Below are 16509 nucleotides of genomic sequence, written 5' to 3' on the forward strand. Positions count from 1 at the left end.
ATATTATTATAAATCTAATTTATTTATTCTTTTTATAAAGAGAATCAACTTATTGAAGATTTGTATCTAATGCATATCCTCGAGGATATAATCCATAGTTTTTGCAGCCATAGTGGTTTCATATCTTTCCTCCTCCCCTCTTTTAATTAGATTTTTCTAAAAGGAATAGTTGAATATAATTATTATATAAGAAAAGAAACTTCCAATGACATCATAAAATTTTTATTGTTTGTTGTGCCAAATAGGTCAATGGTCTTGTATTCTAATACATTTGGGAGTTTTGTAAAAGGGAAAAAAAGTATTACATATATGAAATTTAAAAATAATTAAAAGTATAATCAGTTAATAAAGACACATTATTAGGTTTCAATTTATTGGGTAGCTTGAGTTAGTTTTATATATATATATATATATATATATATATATATAATTAATTAATTAATTTGACATCCCATCATTTGATGTTTAAAGATTGAAAATTTTCAAAATGAGATTCAGAAATCATGTCTAAATTTTAGATTAGTATATTTTTTTATGTTCATTTATAAAATTGGTCTCTAAGGCCATTTTTTTTCCCTAAAAAGTTTCAACCCTATTCTTATAATTTTAAAAGTTTCATTTTAGTCATCGTGATTCAAGTCTAGCTTTAATTTGGTGTCTATGATTTTAAAACTTTCAAAATTGATTATTGTGATCGATGATTAGTTTCAATTCAATCCATATTGTGTTATGTTAAATCTAATAATTCCTCCTTAATTTATGCTTTACCCACGTGAGTATCCACATATTGTATTTTATTTTATTTTGTTATATGTCTTAAATCATAAATATATTCAACCAACATAGTTTTTTTTTTAATATAACAATACGTGTGGGTGGATATTCAAACTCACGACCTTATATAACTAGTTGAACTAGGTTAATTTATCTATTCAACCAACATAGTTATCCAAATAGAAAAACTGTTAACGTGAAAAAAAAAATATATCAATATCACAATGGCATAGATGATTTGTGAAATTTGACTAAACCATATTGACCAAATTGAAAAATTTGAAACCGTAAGGAATAAATTTAAATCATATTCAAATCATGTGCATCAAATTAAAACTAAACCCAAATCTTAAACACTAAATTAAAATGTTTAAAACCACAACAAAGACTAAATTAATACTTTGCGCATCTTAGGAGTCAAATTTGTAATTTAACTTTATCCTAATGATGAACTAAGTAATATTAAAATATTAAAATTGATTAAATTCCTAATTTAATGAATTAAAAATTTCCTAAAGAGGTCAAATCTAGATATGCCATATTTCCATCGAAGTAGAAGCGACACATTAATCGTATTTCAACTTTCAACAAGAATTTCCTTTATCGGAGCCTCAATTTCCACTGGTTTCATCAAAAGAAAAGGGGAAAAAAAAAAATCCTTCCACTGGGCTCCCGAACAAATCACCTGGTAATTGATCGGAAAGATTTCGAGATTCCAGCAAATTTTTCGAAGTTTTCTCTCTCGATTGTTTCTGTAATTCTTTTGATTTTTTCTTATCAACCCTGGAACTTGTTTTTTATGCTCTTTCATTGTACATCTCGCTCCATTGATGGTCAAATTGAATTTTAATGTTGGTTTTCCGGTGGTACTTGTTCCTTTTAGATTTGAGATTTCGACGACGAGTTAGTTTATGCTGCCTTTCGTTTTTCGTCTGTTGAATTTGGGTATAAATGCTTGGCGATGTGCCTTTGCGTGTCTTGTTTCGTTTGTGTGGACTTTGTTGCTTTGAATTTGTTTTCCGTTCTGTTAACTGGTTTTGAATTTAGTTCGTGATTGATCAATTTTTGAAAGGTTGTGGTTGATTGGTGTTCAGGTTCATTAAAGGATATTCAACTCGGGCGTTAATCGCTAAGATCGCTTTCCACATTCAATGACACGATAACGATCAAATCTCGAGCAGAAAGAGAAAGTCGAAACTGGGATTGAATTGTTGGTCTTAGTGAGAAAGATGTTGATTACGGAATACGTTGGTCATTGATTACCTGCGTGCATCTATATATATTAACCAGACGGGTTTTTTTGGAGGGTTGTAGTGGTTCCAATTTCTTTGAAACAGCCGATTTTACCTGTTCATGGTAGTGGTAGATATTTTGAGAAGTTATGACTTGGGCCATACGAAAGGGTTCACAAATGGCTGTATATCCGCGAACAATTTCTTGGATTGCCGTTTCAGTTGGAGGATTGGCAATGTTCCTAATCTTTGGCTCATGGTTCTTAGTCTCCTACCCTATTGGGTCCATAATGCGAGGGTACTTTTACGGTGTTAATAGTTCAAAAGAGTTGGATTTTGTAATTTCTCTAGGAAATTCAAGTGCTACTGTTCCTGCCTATGACAGCAATTTAGATCTAGTTCCAAAAAAACTCCCTTCAGATAAGGATATAGTTGACAGGAAATTTGAATCTGGGTTAAATCCACCTCCTCAAAGTAGTTCAGATAGACCTCCGGTTGACAAAAATTCAGCTGCAATTGACAAGAATTTGATGCCTCAGTCCAAGTCACCAGATGCCACAAATTCAAGTAGTCAGTCAACTGCTTCAGAAACCAAGAAGAAGGAAGATGAAAGGGCGATTCCTTCAGTATTATCTTCTCAAGATGGGTCAGAGCCAGAGGCTGCCACCATTACATCTAACGTTGAAAATTCTGTAAATGGTGGATCTGTTTCCAATAATTCTATCAGCAATTCAAATGATACAGATATGGGTTCTAAAAATGATATTGATGTCAAATCAGGAGGTTTACCAGATCCAAATCCCCTGCCAACTAATGGGAGCAAGACATCAGATTTAGGTAAACCTTATAGTTACGCTCCATGTTTAAACACAATTTTAGTTTTATGGGATCTTTCGTATAATGCATATCATATTGGTCAGTTGTACTTAATTTCATCTCCTCAGGCGGTTCATTTTGTCCTCCTGTTTTTACCTGCTGTGGGTTGCCTTTAAAATCCTTCATCCTCATGATGTCTTCCATTGAATCAATAAGAAAATGTTGCCATGTGATAACATGTTCTCTTTTCCTCTTCTTTATCTTTTTTCCCTCCTTTAAGATTCTAATTGTTTTTATTTACTGTCCTATCATGCAGGCTGTGATTTGTACCATGGAAGTTGGGTTTATGATTCCACAGGACCATTGTATAAAAATGATTCATGCCCTGTCCTGTCACAGATGCAGAACTGCCAGGGGAATGGGAGACCAGACAGTGAATACGAGAATTGGCGATGGAAGCCTTCTCAATGTAGCCTCCCAAGATTTGATGCTAAGAAATTCTTGAACTTGATGAGTGGGAAGACACTTGCTTTTATTGGCGACTCAGTTGCTCGAAACCAAATGGAGTCATTATTGTGCGCCTTGTGGCAGGTTATTATTAATTTAAAATTGTGCGCTGATTGAACTCAATTTTTCCCCTCTTTTGACTGCATTTGCAAATTAACCAGGGGTCTGATTCCATTATGATATGAGTGCAGTGAATGTTGAATCTGTTGTCCTTTTTGTCTGTTTTTAAGCTTTGTATGAAGGTCTGTTATGATCTAGTCTAGCTCCTTATCAATATGTTACGCTGAGCAAACAATAATTTGAATTAAATTGAATAATTACTCACCTTGAACCAATTGTGCTGGTGCAGGATGCTGATGAACTTTTGCTTCTGTATTTGGGTGTTTTGTTTGTAGATGGTTTAAATTTGTAGATATTTATTTCGTGTAATTCACTAGACTTGATATCAAGCTCCATGGGGTTTTGCATAACTTTTCCTGGAAGGAAGAGCTGTGCTTGCGTAGGTTTGCATGTTTAGCTCATATAGCAGAAAACTCTGTTTTGAGCTTTCCTCTCTAACTTAAATGTTGGTTTTCCCCCCCCTAAAATACGTGGTGTTGAGCCAATTGTTGTAAGTTGTATGCCGTATGAGGTAACATGTCTGAGATTGTATTGTTGGATGCTTTTCAACTTTATTATTTAGTTATGTACATTGCATATTATTTGATATTATGTATTTCACTTGATCATTCATATAGTTTCCAAATGCTTTGCTAATCTGACAAATTCTCGAATATTTTCAGGTTGAAGTTCCTAAAAACAGGGGCAATAGGAAAATGCAAAGATATTTTTTCAGGTCAAACTCTGTGATGATTGTTCGAATATGGTCATCATGGCTTGTGAAGCAAAGATCTGAACCTGTAGATTTTGCTCCAGAGGGTGTTGTGAAACTTCACCTTGATGCTCCTGATGATAATCTCATGGAATTTATTCCAAATTTTGATGTCATTGTTATTTCGTCTGGTCACTGGTTTGCCAAGCAGTCGGTTTACGTTTTAAATAATGAGATTGTTGGAGGACAGCTGTGGTGGCCTGATAAGTCTCGTCCTATGAAGGTTAACAACATCGAAGCTTTTCGAATATCTGTCGAAACAATTCTTACTGCTCTTGCCACAGATCCAAAATACAGGGGACTCACGATTGTGCGTTCTTATTCTCCTGATCACTATGAAGGTGGGGCCTGGAATACAGGTGGATCCTGTACTGGAAAGGAAAGGCCTATTGGTGTTGGAGAACTAGTGGAAAATAAATTCACAAACATTATGCACGATAATCAGGTATCTGGTTTCAATGCTGCAGTTAAGAAGTTGACAAATAAATCAAGGCTAAGGCTAATGGACATTACAGAAATCTTTCAGTATCGTCATGATGGGCATCCAGGGCCTTACAGAAGTACTGACCCTAATAAACTCACCAAACGTGGCCCAGATGGAAGGCCACCACCACAGGACTGTTTACACTGGTGCATGCCAGGTCCTGTAGATACCTGGAATGAGCTTGTTCTTGAACTTATAAGGAGAGATTTTGAGGGTAACCAGATTTCCTCTTCATGATATTTGTGTTCCTGAATTCCTGTATGGATTTTTAGTTACGAAAATTATGAGGGAAATGAGTCAACTTGTTTCCAAAGTTTACGTCGTCTTAGGCTTGAGGTAACCACGTCCTTTTTTTCGTCCTCTTAGTTTCCACTTTCTATTTTATTTATATACATAGAGAGAGTGTTTCTTGTAACAATTGGAGGATTTGAGGCTAATTTATATATTTAAAAGGATTTCCTACTCTCGTTATCTTATCATTTGCATTGATGCAAGGGAGTACTTTATTAAGATTTGTATTATTGTCTCAATTATAGATTATGATTTGTTCATGCCTTCTAGATTCTGTTTCATTTTTTCCCTTCCTTTTTTCTGTTTCGATGTATTGGCAGCGAGTCGTTGGACCTCATGGGTCAGTAATGGATATTCTTTTTAATCTTCTCCTTTCTAACTTCAGATTGGAGGCAGCTTTGAATTTCATTTTTTCCTTCTCCTCGTTTAATGTTTGTATGTTGTATTTAATATGGTTTGCTCCTCAGTGTCAACTCCTCTTTGTAGCCTTTGCTCTCTGTTGTGCTGTTATTTTCAGCATAATGTACTACAAATTGTCATCAAGGGACATTGATTTTATCTTGAAGGGAAAGGAATTTGGCTGTTATTTGAATGAGCTCCCCGTGGAGAGACTCATATGGGTAACAACAGAACTTCGATTTTTGCCACACCGGGGGAGTGGCAAGAAGAAGTCAGAACTCAGTAAAATGACTGTTTTCTGTTGTTGGATTCTTTCCCTATAAAATGGAAAATGTTGACCAATCAAGGTACTATACTTTGTGTTATAGCCAAAGTCATGAATTTTGGAGAGTCCAGTATTGTTTATGGACCTTTCTTGATCTATGCTTCCATGAATTCATGAATTATGATACTTGTTTACCTTGTAAAATTTAAACTATGGAATATCAATGAACCTGATTAATGAAATGGCTCGGGATACCCCTTTTGACAACAAGCCTTGTAAAATGTTACCTTGTCTTTATTACTTGATGTTATTGTTTGATATTCCTATCATGATGAATCTGCTGTTTCTTGGCCGTCCATCTTCTAACATAGTCCATAATAACTCAAGTTGCTCTTCTGTTATTTGGCTTATGTTTTGCTCCTAACAATTTTTATCTGACTCATTTAAGCAAAGTTTTGGAGGTCCTTCCAGAAAAGAGAGAAGGTATTTGGAGCTTCCATTGATTCATCTTGAAGCCAACAAGGAAAGGAAAAGCTTTTGCTGGAAGTCTTTGGAAAGGAAACCATGGCTGGGGTAAGCATAAGCTTCTTGTTATGGGGCTGCTGCCATTACCTTGAATTTTGCTGCACTTATCTCTGATCTTTGGTGCTTACTGTATTCTTGGGGTTGCCTATATGAATTTTGTAGACCATGGATATTTTAGAACCAGACAATACTCTTAGTTTATGATTCCTTTCATCGGGGTGAGTATAAAGATTTCGAAATTTCTATAGCCAATTTAGTAATGCTTCTGTTTTTTGTTTTTTGTTTTTTTTTTTCTCGTTTCTAGTTTTTTAGAAACACTAAAGACCTGTTTGATAATGTTCCCAATTTTGTATGGCCTAGAATACCCAAAGATTTAAAGATGATAAAATAATATTTTTTTATTAATGTTTTGGAACAAATTAAAAACAAGGAACAAAAAATAAGAAATTTGTTTTTATTGTTTCAAAAAAAATTCTATACAATTTTGAGAATGTTTCCAAAAGATGAGAAACAAGAAACATAATTAGTTGCAAAATTCTTAGATTTATTAATAAAAGTGAAAACGAGAAACAAGAAATGAGAAGGTTACCAAATGGGTCCTACCTATTTTTGTTTCTCGTTTTCCCTTTTCTAAGATTGTGTAAAAATTTTAGACACAACGAAATCAAGTTTCGTATTTTTTCTCTTGTTTTTTAGTTTCCAATTTTTTTTCTCAATACATGAACAAAAGCATTATGAATTTACAAAATGCATTATACATATTAACAAATAAATGTAACATAAAGATTTAAATATTTAATTCAAAAAATTAAATTTCATATAAAAATTAGAAAAAAAAATCTAAAATTTTGGATAACAATAAACTATAAACTATTACCCTAAAAAAAATAAAAATAACAATAAATAGTTACCGAATGTAGTTCTATTTATAAAGGAAATGTTACCAAATCGGCCTTTAGACACCAATGTTAGTTTTTAAAGAGTTTAAATTTCATCTTGGTTCTTGAATTTTAAGTTTGTTTCATTTCCACAAAACTTTTAAATTTGTTCTATTTTGCCCATGAAATTTCAAATTTATTTTATTTTAGTGTCTAAAATTTTCAAATGTCTATTTTAATTACTTAATTTTTAAAAACTAATTGGTACTTACCATAACTTTCCACCTAATAATATATTTTAATAGATATTTTGAAATTTTGGTAATCAAAATTGAATCAATTTGAAAGTTAAAGAGAATAAAATCATTATATTGGTACTTACTCTCGGGTGTGGGTGTTGGTGCAGTGGCAAAAGGCTTAAAGATCCAGAGTCCTGTGTCTAACAGTAAATAATAATAAAATAAAATCATTATTTTGAAAGATTAAATTAAAACGGGACAAATCTAAAAGTTGAAAATAAAATGGGATCTAGACCTAAAAATTTTGATAGAACATGTTTTTTACTCTAGAAAAGCTACCATTTGATACAAAATATAATTTATTTTTTTGTTTCTACAGTTTCTTCTCTTGAAATATACAAACAAAAGCACTGTTTAAATCTTTTTTTTTTTTTTACTTGCACAATGTATGATAAATATAAAAGGAAAAAATAAAAAATAAAATGTTATTTAATATTTTATTTAAAACAAACGTTATTCAAGGTAAAATTTTAAAATATTTGTTGAATTTTAAAAAATTAGAGAAGAAAATAAAAATTGCTAATTAAATCAACTTTCAACTTATTAAGACAGCTATTTTCAACCAAAAAGTCATGAGTTCAGATCTCCATTTCCATGTATTTTACTAAAAAAATTATTTATTTTATTTTATGTTACAAATGTAAATATTCAACTAATTAAAGTCTTTATTTTACCAAAATGTTAGGGCCTTAAATGATCGTTGGCCACGTGCAGTTTGAACTTGAGAAAAACAAGAAATGTAATAAGTCTTCATTTGTCATTTTGTTTGATTTAAAGTCGACTTTGTCTCATGTTGATTCTTCTCTCAAATGGACAAGGTGTTTCAATCAATCACCAAAACTCATATTTGTATCCAAATAAAATTTTCTATCGAAACAATAATGTGGTTGGAGGGGAAAAGTTGTTTTAAAAAATACATCCAAATTTTATTCCCCCCTCAAAAAAAAAAAAGAAGAAGAAGAAGAAGATGGAGGATGATACATGATGTTATTAAGTTATTTTCTATACTTTAATTATTTCTTTACATGTTAATCCGAACATAGTTCAACGAATAAATCGTACAATAAATATATGGCGTGAGAATTTGATCCTCAACCTAAAAATAAAGAGTTAAATTATTTTTTACATTTTGATCCAAACATAGTTTAATAAATAAGTTATACAATAAATAAATACATGGTGTGAGAATTCGAACCTCAACTCAAATAGTAAATGCTGTTAAATTGAACTATTTCATTTTGGCATTTTTTTTACCTTTGTCATATAGTATAATTATTGTTGGAGATAAGTAGACTCAAACTGCTGACATCTAATAGTAAATCATTGTCTTTCAAATCCCGAATGACTATGTCATAGAGGTCAAACAAAATTACTAAGACAAGACTAATAGTAGGAGTCTCATCATCAATTAATAGATCAAGTGCGAAAATAAGTGGAATGGATTATACAAATTTTGTGGGTGTGGTAAAAGAAAAAATTGCTTAAAATTGTTAAGAAGGCAAAATTCAACAGTATTACAAATAAGATAAAAAAATATATATACCAAAGTGAATATTGTATAGCGATAATTAACCTATATCTCCGGTCAAAAAATTGCAAACTCGATCGCTCGCCCAACCTCAGAAGTTGTACTCAGAGAAAAAAAAGGTTACATTTTTTTTTTACGACTCCGGAACGGGTTAAGATCGTAATTTCCACTTAGCCGAAGGGCCGTAAGCTTCTAATCCTGCGAGAGACTAGAGTGAGCTTCGTACCAATCTTATCTTCTACGTTTCGCGCGTCTAATACGGGAATCTGGCCAATTTCCTTCCGTTCCAACTTCAAACGCGGCGGCGCGTCGCTCGGCTTCACCGGAGGTGATCGAGTCGGTGCATACGATGGTGAGGTTCGACAGGAAACGAGTGAGCCAGATGGTTGTAGGCATTGGCGGGAACGGTGTGGGCCAAGTTTTGGTCGCCGTCGCGGCGGCTTTCCTCGTCCGGTTTATCTCCGGACCAGAACCTGCTCTTCCGCCGGAACATGAAATCGAGCTCGAGGACGGGGAGAAGGAAGACGGAGACGTTCAGGTAGATGAAGAAGAAGCTCCAGCATCCGGGAAAGTCACTCCGGTGACAATCCGGTGGCGCAACATCTCGTGCTCTCTCTCTGATAAATCCGCCAAATCAGTAAGTTTCTTGTTGTTTTCTTCATTTCTAAAATCGCTTGTGGTTCTCGAAAATGCAGCACCGGAACTGAACAGTGGCGTTTCTGTTAGTTTTCACCACTACGGTTTCAGTCTTGAGGGAAAGAAATTAGTGCCGTATATTATGATTTTCGACTCTCATAAGTTTGTTGGTTTATCTCTTTTTGTCTCATGCAAATGTATAAGCGCTTCATTGCCGCTATTCAGTTCTCGAGTGTGACTTGAATTACTATCTAAGTTTAATTTTGGGTTACTGGATCAACAAATTCATGTTATCAAAAGTAGAGCATGATCAATTACTGATAAAAGAACCTATTGTTAGGTGCGATTTCTGCTTAAGAATGTCAGCGGACAAGCGAAACCCGGAAGATTATTGGCAATAATGGGACCGTCGGGTTCAGGAAAAACAACGTTGCTCAATATTCTGGCGGGTCAGCTAGCGGCTTCGTCACGGTTACATCTCTCAGGCACAATAGATTTCAATGGAAAGCCTGATTCAAATAAGAGAGCTTACAGGTACGTTTGTTTCTTTTTAAAAAAACACTTTACAATAAAATGCTGAGAAGATTGCTTCATTCATCATTATTAGTATTATTGTAGGTTTGCTTATGTGAGACAGGAGGACCTCTTTTTCTCACAGCTTACTGTGCGAGAGACATTGAATCTTGCTGCTGAACTTCAGCTTACTGAGATATCTTCCGTAGAAGAGAGGGAAGAATATGTGAACAATCTGCTCTTGAAACTAGGTTTGGTAAGATTGATAATTGAAAATGTGTTTTTCTTAGAAAACTGAAATAATATTTTCTTACGTTGGGAGTGTATTATATGCTTCAGTTTAATTCTACCTTAAAGGACTACGACCAGTGCAATATAGGTCCATAGCTGGCTCCTAGGTCTGGTTTTCTTTCCCCCGTCTCCATTGGTTCTTACCGAGCTCATTACATGGGAGTATATAAGTTTTTCATGTTTTGGTTCTAGAAACTGTCCAATACATTTATTGGCTGAAATGCTTGATAGTTTCTCTGCTCGTGATAGAATTAATAAATTGGTGGAGTAATAAGGCTCTCAGCCTCCTCTGAGTCACTGCAATGTACATACATCTGTCTAAGCTTAAACATGTTGCACTAATTTCATATTTTTCATTAAAAAGGTCAACTGTGCGGAATCATGTGTGGGTGATGCAAGAGTTCGTGGCGTCAGTGGGGGTGAAAAGAAACGTTTGTCTCTAGCATGTGAACTGATTGCGAGCCCATCTATTATATTTGCTGATGAACCCACAACTGGTAAGCATGACCTTGTTTTGAGACTTGTTTCGTTGACAATTCAGTTTCTCTCTATTTTTTGGGCAATATTACCTATGGACGTCCTAGCTTCATAATATGAAGCCGTTATTATTATTACTATCAGTTGAAACCATAAAATCAAATGCAACTTCCCCAAGGCGTACAGACCCAAGTGCTGTAAATCTTGTTTTTCAAATTTAATATAATTGCTGGTCTGGTTTAACAAGGGATTCTAATGGTACTATCTGATTCTTTGTAATCACTAAATTTCTGGCATGTAGAAACTTATTACATTTAACATTTTTTGTATACTATCATTTGTTTAACATGAACAGTAAGGTTTACCCATGACTTGTATAAATCTATGTTATCTGCCTGGCTTGATTTTATAAACATGGTGTTTTTACTTTACATTTCTGGTGGGATGTTGGGGTGATATCTCGTCCAACCCCTCACCCACACACACATCCACTTTGTAGCTCCTCCATACATGTACAATGTCTCTAATAAATAAAATTATAATCATGGTGCTTCCAGGACTTGATGCATTCCAGGCAGAAAAAGTAGTGGAGACACTTCAGCAACTTGCTAAGGATGGACATACTGTAATCTGCTCGATACATCAACCTAGAGGTTCTGTGTATGCTAAATTTGATGATATTGTATTGCTGACAGAGGGTGCTCTTGTATATGCCGGTCCTGCTCATGAGGAACCTTTGGAATACTTCTCTAAATTTGGGTTGTGAGCTCAATCCATAACTTCAACAAATATGTTTTCATTTGAGCATTTCCTTGTTTACAGGATACATCATAAACCTCATTATCCTTCAACGCGTTTTTTTTTGTTTCACATTTTAGGTACATACTTCTTGATGAATGTTGACCATGGCTAATCATTTGTTCATTGTTTGTTATTAGGCTTTGTACTCTTTATGACTCAAATTTTCACATCAAGGATTTTAGTGCTTCTACATTTTTTTGTTCGCACTTACTAATCAAATATCCTATTTCGTTCTTTGCGTTTTGCCTCCTTCCTCTTCCTCTTCATTTTTTCTCTTTCTGTTTTATATCTTCTGTAAACTAAAGAAATTGAATCCATGCGTGCACGTTCTTTTGTCTTTACTACATTTTCTTTGATTTTTTTTAGAAAAAATATTTTCAGTAAATTTAATTGGGCTCCAGATATTGTGATTCACTAGTTCTCTGTTTAATCAAACAGGTATATTTGCCCCGACCATGTGAATCCTGCTGAGTTTCTGGCAGATCTTATATCAATAGACTATAGTTCTGCAGATAGTGTGTACTCCTCTCAGAAGAGGATCTATGGTCTTGTTGAGTCATTCTCACGATATTCTTCAACAATTTTGTACGCAACCCCAATTGAGAAAAGGCAAATCTCGGCTAGTATGAAATTCAGGAAAAGTAAGCCTCTGAAGAAAGGATGCTGGTGGAGGCAATTCTGCTTGCTTCTCAAGCGTGCATGGATGCAGGTTTTTCCTTTCCATATATGAAGTTCCTTTAAAGTTCTATATCAATCTCATTCAGTTCAAAAATATAGATAAAAGTTATAACTTATAAGAGAGAGGAAAAGCAAACCTAAAAATGCTGCTGTTTATATTATAACACTGATCTATGAAATTTATTTGGTTAAAATCTTCATTTTTCCATGTGTTTATCCTGTTATTCTTGATTGAAGTTGTTTGGCAAACGTGCTTAGGCTATTGTGTGAACAGTAAATCTGTTAGTTTTTTTTTTTTTTTACTTGATTGAAGTTTTTAATGAACAACCAGGCTTCTCGGGATGGACCAACAAACAAAGTTCGAGCACGAATGTCCGTTGCATCAGCTATCATATTTGGTTCAGTCTTTTGGAGAATGGGAAGATCTCAGACATCAATCCAGGATAGGATGGGTTTGCTTCAGGTATAATATATCGTTCTACTGATATCTTAGAATCATTCAAGCATTTTGGTTACGTTGCTATATTGTTTAATTGTGATATTCTGAAGATGCTTTCTGTTCCACTGTAAAGAACCAATATTGTATGCTTGCAATTATAATTAAAAGAGATCCTCCACCCTGCCCCAAGTTTCAAGAATTGAGAAGAATTCGTAGACAAAAATAGAATGTGTACAAATTTAAGTTCAAGTTTCTTGATCCAATTTGTGGCTATGGATGTCTTCCACCTCAGGTTGCAGCAATCAACACTGCAATGGCTGCTCTCACCAAGACTGTAGGTGTTTTTCCCAAGGAACGTGCAATTGTTGACAGGGAGCGTGCGAAGGGATCTTATACATTAGGTCCATATTTGCTTTCTAAATTGTTGGCCGAGATTCCAATTGGAGCTGCTTTTCCACTGATATTTGGGGCTATTCTGTACCCCATGGCTCGTCTTCATCCAACTGTATCAAGGTCAGCATCTGACCGTTAAGTGATTCACTGTATATCATGCATTAATGGTTTTTTTAAATAAATAATTTGTGGGGGTTATATCTTTTGTACTTATAAGTAGTTTAAAGCTATTTTGGGTGCCATTTTTTGGTAGAAGGTTTGGGCTTAAGTAGGATGCATGTCAATTATTGTATTCGAAAGGTTTTACTGTATCAATGAAATGGAATGGGGGGGGGGGGGGGGGGGGGGGGGGGGGGGGGTTATGTAGACATAGGTCAATGGTTTTTATTTTTCAATTGTATCTTAGAAAATTTGCCTTCGTGAATTTCATCCTCGAACTTGGGTGTTTAATAAGGCCAATAGCTGAACTGTGAACTCTTTCTGATCGTTCGGATTTGGAATTTTTGCATTTTCTAGATTTGGGAAGTTCTGCAGTATTGTCACTGTTGAATCTTTTGCTGCGTCTGCTATGGGTCTCACTGTAGGGGCTATGGTTCCTAGCACAGAAGCAGCGATGGCAGTAGGACCCTCGCTCATGACAGTTTTTATTGTATTTGGTGGCTATTATGTCAATGCAGACAACACACCCATTATCTTTCGTTGGATTCCTAGTGTTTCTCTTATAAGATGGTAAGTGTGAGATCCAGTAAAAGGTTTTGGATGTCATGTTAAATTTCAATATTATCTTTGCATTGTTTCTTACGACTTTAGTGACCTTTCATCTTCCAGGGCCTTCCAAGGGCTTTGCATCAATGAGTTTAAAGGTCTTCAATTTGATTGTCAGCATTCATTTGATATTCAAACTGGAGAACAGGTAGGCGAGAGCATGAACTTTATTGTTTCAAGTTTTAACTTGAGTTGAGTTTGGAATCTTCAGTATAGTGTAAGATATTGAAATAATTGAGTCATTGAAAACTGTGGTTTTAGTTAATTACCTTCTGCATGGTACTTAAGTCCCTAGGAATCTAATACGAACCAAATAGCTGAAATATATTGAAAGATGATATGAGGACTACAATAATCTCCAAGCAATTCGAGGTACTTGGAACTCTCTTTCAGATCATTCAATCATAAACCAACTAAATCAATTCTCGTTTCATTCTTTCCCCACCATATTTATAACAAATCCATACTAAATTCTCGTTTCATTCTTTCCCCACCATATTTATAACAAATCCATACTAACCAATTTCTTATCTAATTACTAATAACTGGTATTGTGGGGAAAAACTGAGCCACTCCTATATATAACTTTACATAATTGGTCTATTTCTCAGCATTTAAGACAATAAAACGCATTTCCAACCTAACTACTTTATTTTTCTCTGATTTGCAGGCACTTGAACGTCTCTCTTTTGGTCGAAGCCGCATTACGGATACATTGATTGCTCAAAGTAGAATACTTATTTTCTGGTATTACACCACTTACCTTCTCCTAGAAAAAAACAAGCCCAAATACCAGCAGCTTGAGCCACCGCCTCTTAACGAAATACTGTCGGATCTGCAAATCGAATCATTTGATATTGACAACACAGACAAAACCCAGCCTGAGGAAGACCTACAAATCGAATCCGTCGATAATGACAACATGGAAGAAACGCAGCCTGAGGCACTCCCGTCTCTTGATCAAGTTGAATCAAAGGACGACGGTTTTGAAACACCTCCAATTGATCAAATCCGACCATTTATCCTAGAAGGTTTGTAATTATTTAGGCATTAACTGTTAATTGTTCTTAGATGTGCTGCTATTCATTAGTTCATCTCATACAGGTGCTAAGTAAGGAGATGTCATGGCAATAAAAGGAGGGCCTGTAGGCTGTAGGCTTACTTAAGTTAACTAATAAGCTGTTGTAGGTGTAGAATGTGACAATGCAGTTATTTTGCATTCAATGCTTAAATTGAGTTATGAATTTAATGTGTAATAATAATTTTGATGAGGTTTCCATTTTGGAGAGGATGAAGGATGACTTGTGGTTACAGAGCATGGATGAACTGTGCATCATTATGAAATCTGCACTCCAAAGTTCAAACTAACACCTTTTAACCTCAAATTGAATAGCAGGTTAGTATCACAGTGGTTTTCTTTTTACGTGCTGAAGCCTCTCCATCTCTCTCTCTTAATGGTAATAGTTCTTGAACATATTAGGTAAGTATGGCATCTTTTATGAGGGAAAAAAGGCAGCATATATTAAAGTACAATATCGATATTTTTTCACATACCACCCTTTTTTATAGGTTTAAACACTAATTTCATGCTGATAAATGGCGGCTTCGTTGGTCAGAGCTTGAGGTCTTTTGATCACATTGAGAGAGAGGTCTCAAGCTCCATTTTTGGGTGAGTTCAATACAAAAAAAAATCCTTGATGTATCCTGGATTTTGGCCTTGGGTGGGTACGGATGCTCTGACCTTTAGGTACAGGGGAGCAAAGCTCGTCTCTCGGTTATCAACCAAAAAAAAAACTATATTGGTCCGCTTTTGTTCATTTTGATTCATATATTTTCAAAATAACAATTTTGATTCATTTTGGTCTCTATTTTTAAAATTTTAACACAAATTTTATACACATAAAAATCTTTTGACACCAATCTGGACATAGTTCAATTAGTTAAAGATATATATTTCTTATCAAAAGGTCGTGTGTTCCAATTCTCTTATATGTACTAAAAAATACTCTTTAATACAAAATTATAATTATATTTCAAGAAATTTAGTTATTGAAATTTCATTGTAAAATTTTGATTGATATTATTGGATAAAAATGAAAAATTCTCTTATATGTATTAAAAAATACTCTTTAATACAAAATTATAATTATATTTCAAAAAATTTAGTTATTGAGATGAAAAAAAATACTCTTTAATACAAAATTATAATTATATTTCAAAAAATTTAGTTATTGAAATTTCATCGTAAAATTTTGATTGATATTATTGGATAAAAATGAAAATAAAGAGATTAAAATAATTATTTTTTTGAAGTACGAAAACCAAGATAAATATTTTGATAGTACCAAGCGATGTATTTTCATAATTATATATTTATCTGTTTCGACGAACACAAATACAATTTGTTCGTAAGGATTCGAATTCATGACCTTTTGATCAGAGATAGATATCTTATTCATTTGAACTATGTTCGATTTGACTTTTCAAATTATAATTAGAAGAGAAGTTTTCACTAATTTGATACTCATTTTACTAAAACATAAAATTTCAATTCAGAGGATAAATATTTTTATCAAAACTCCCACAGGAAGAAATTCTTCACTCCATGCTTCCCAAATGCTTAAAAAATTTTAGTAAAAAAAAATTA

General features: G+C 34.0%; 2 protein-coding genes across 8 annotated transcripts; both read left to right on the forward strand.

Annotated features, from left to right (window-relative positions):
• Positions 1-1302: 1302 nt before the first annotated feature.
• On the forward strand, positions 1303-6411 carry LOC111018694 (protein YLS7). 6 transcript variants are annotated; one of them, XR_015787395.1, is made up of 6 exons: positions 1303-1462; positions 1869-2843; positions 3139-3413; positions 4112-5020; positions 5542-5721; positions 6088-6411. XR_015787395.1 is itself a non-coding variant. In XM_022294904.2 (4 exons), the coding sequence occupies exons 2-4, from the start codon at positions 2156-2158 to the stop codon at positions 4919-4921; spliced, it is 1773 nt and encodes a 590-aa protein (XP_022150596.1). In that variant the 5' UTR covers positions 1303-1462; positions 1869-2155; the 3' UTR covers positions 4922-5146. The 6 variants fall into 6 exon arrangements, 2 of the variants coding, with proteins under 2 accessions (XP_022150596.1, XP_087974109.1); XR_015787394.1 differs by having other exon boundaries at positions 6093-6411; XR_002602442.2 differs by lacking the exon at positions 5542-5721.
• A 2650-nt stretch (positions 6412-9061) lies between these two features.
• On the forward strand, positions 9062-15180 carry ABCG7 (ABC-2 type transporter family protein). 2 transcript variants are annotated; one of them, XM_088117725.1, is made up of 12 exons: positions 9062-9506; positions 9846-10039; positions 10124-10274; positions 10674-10806; positions 11344-11545; positions 12026-12296; positions 12597-12728; positions 12997-13217; positions 13614-13826; positions 13926-14010; positions 14533-14893; positions 14967-15180. In XM_088117725.1, exons 1-12 carry the CDS (start codon positions 9219-9221, stop codon positions 14975-14977), a joined length of 2262 nt encoding a protein of 753 aa, XP_087973851.1. In that variant the 5' UTR covers positions 9062-9218; the 3' UTR covers positions 14978-15180. The 2 variants fall into 2 exon arrangements, with proteins under 2 accessions (XP_087973851.1, XP_087973852.1); XM_088117726.1 differs by having other exon boundaries at positions 14533-15180.
• The last annotated feature ends 1329 nt before the right edge of the window (positions 15181-16509 follow it).

This window comes from Momordica charantia, assembly GCF_013281855.1.
Source record: "Momordica charantia cultivar OHB3-1 chromosome 9 unlocalized genomic scaffold, Mcharantia_2.0 BLBB01000009.1, whole genome shotgun sequence".
Classification (NCBI taxonomy): domain Eukaryota; kingdom Viridiplantae; phylum Streptophyta; class Magnoliopsida; order Cucurbitales; family Cucurbitaceae; genus Momordica; species Momordica charantia.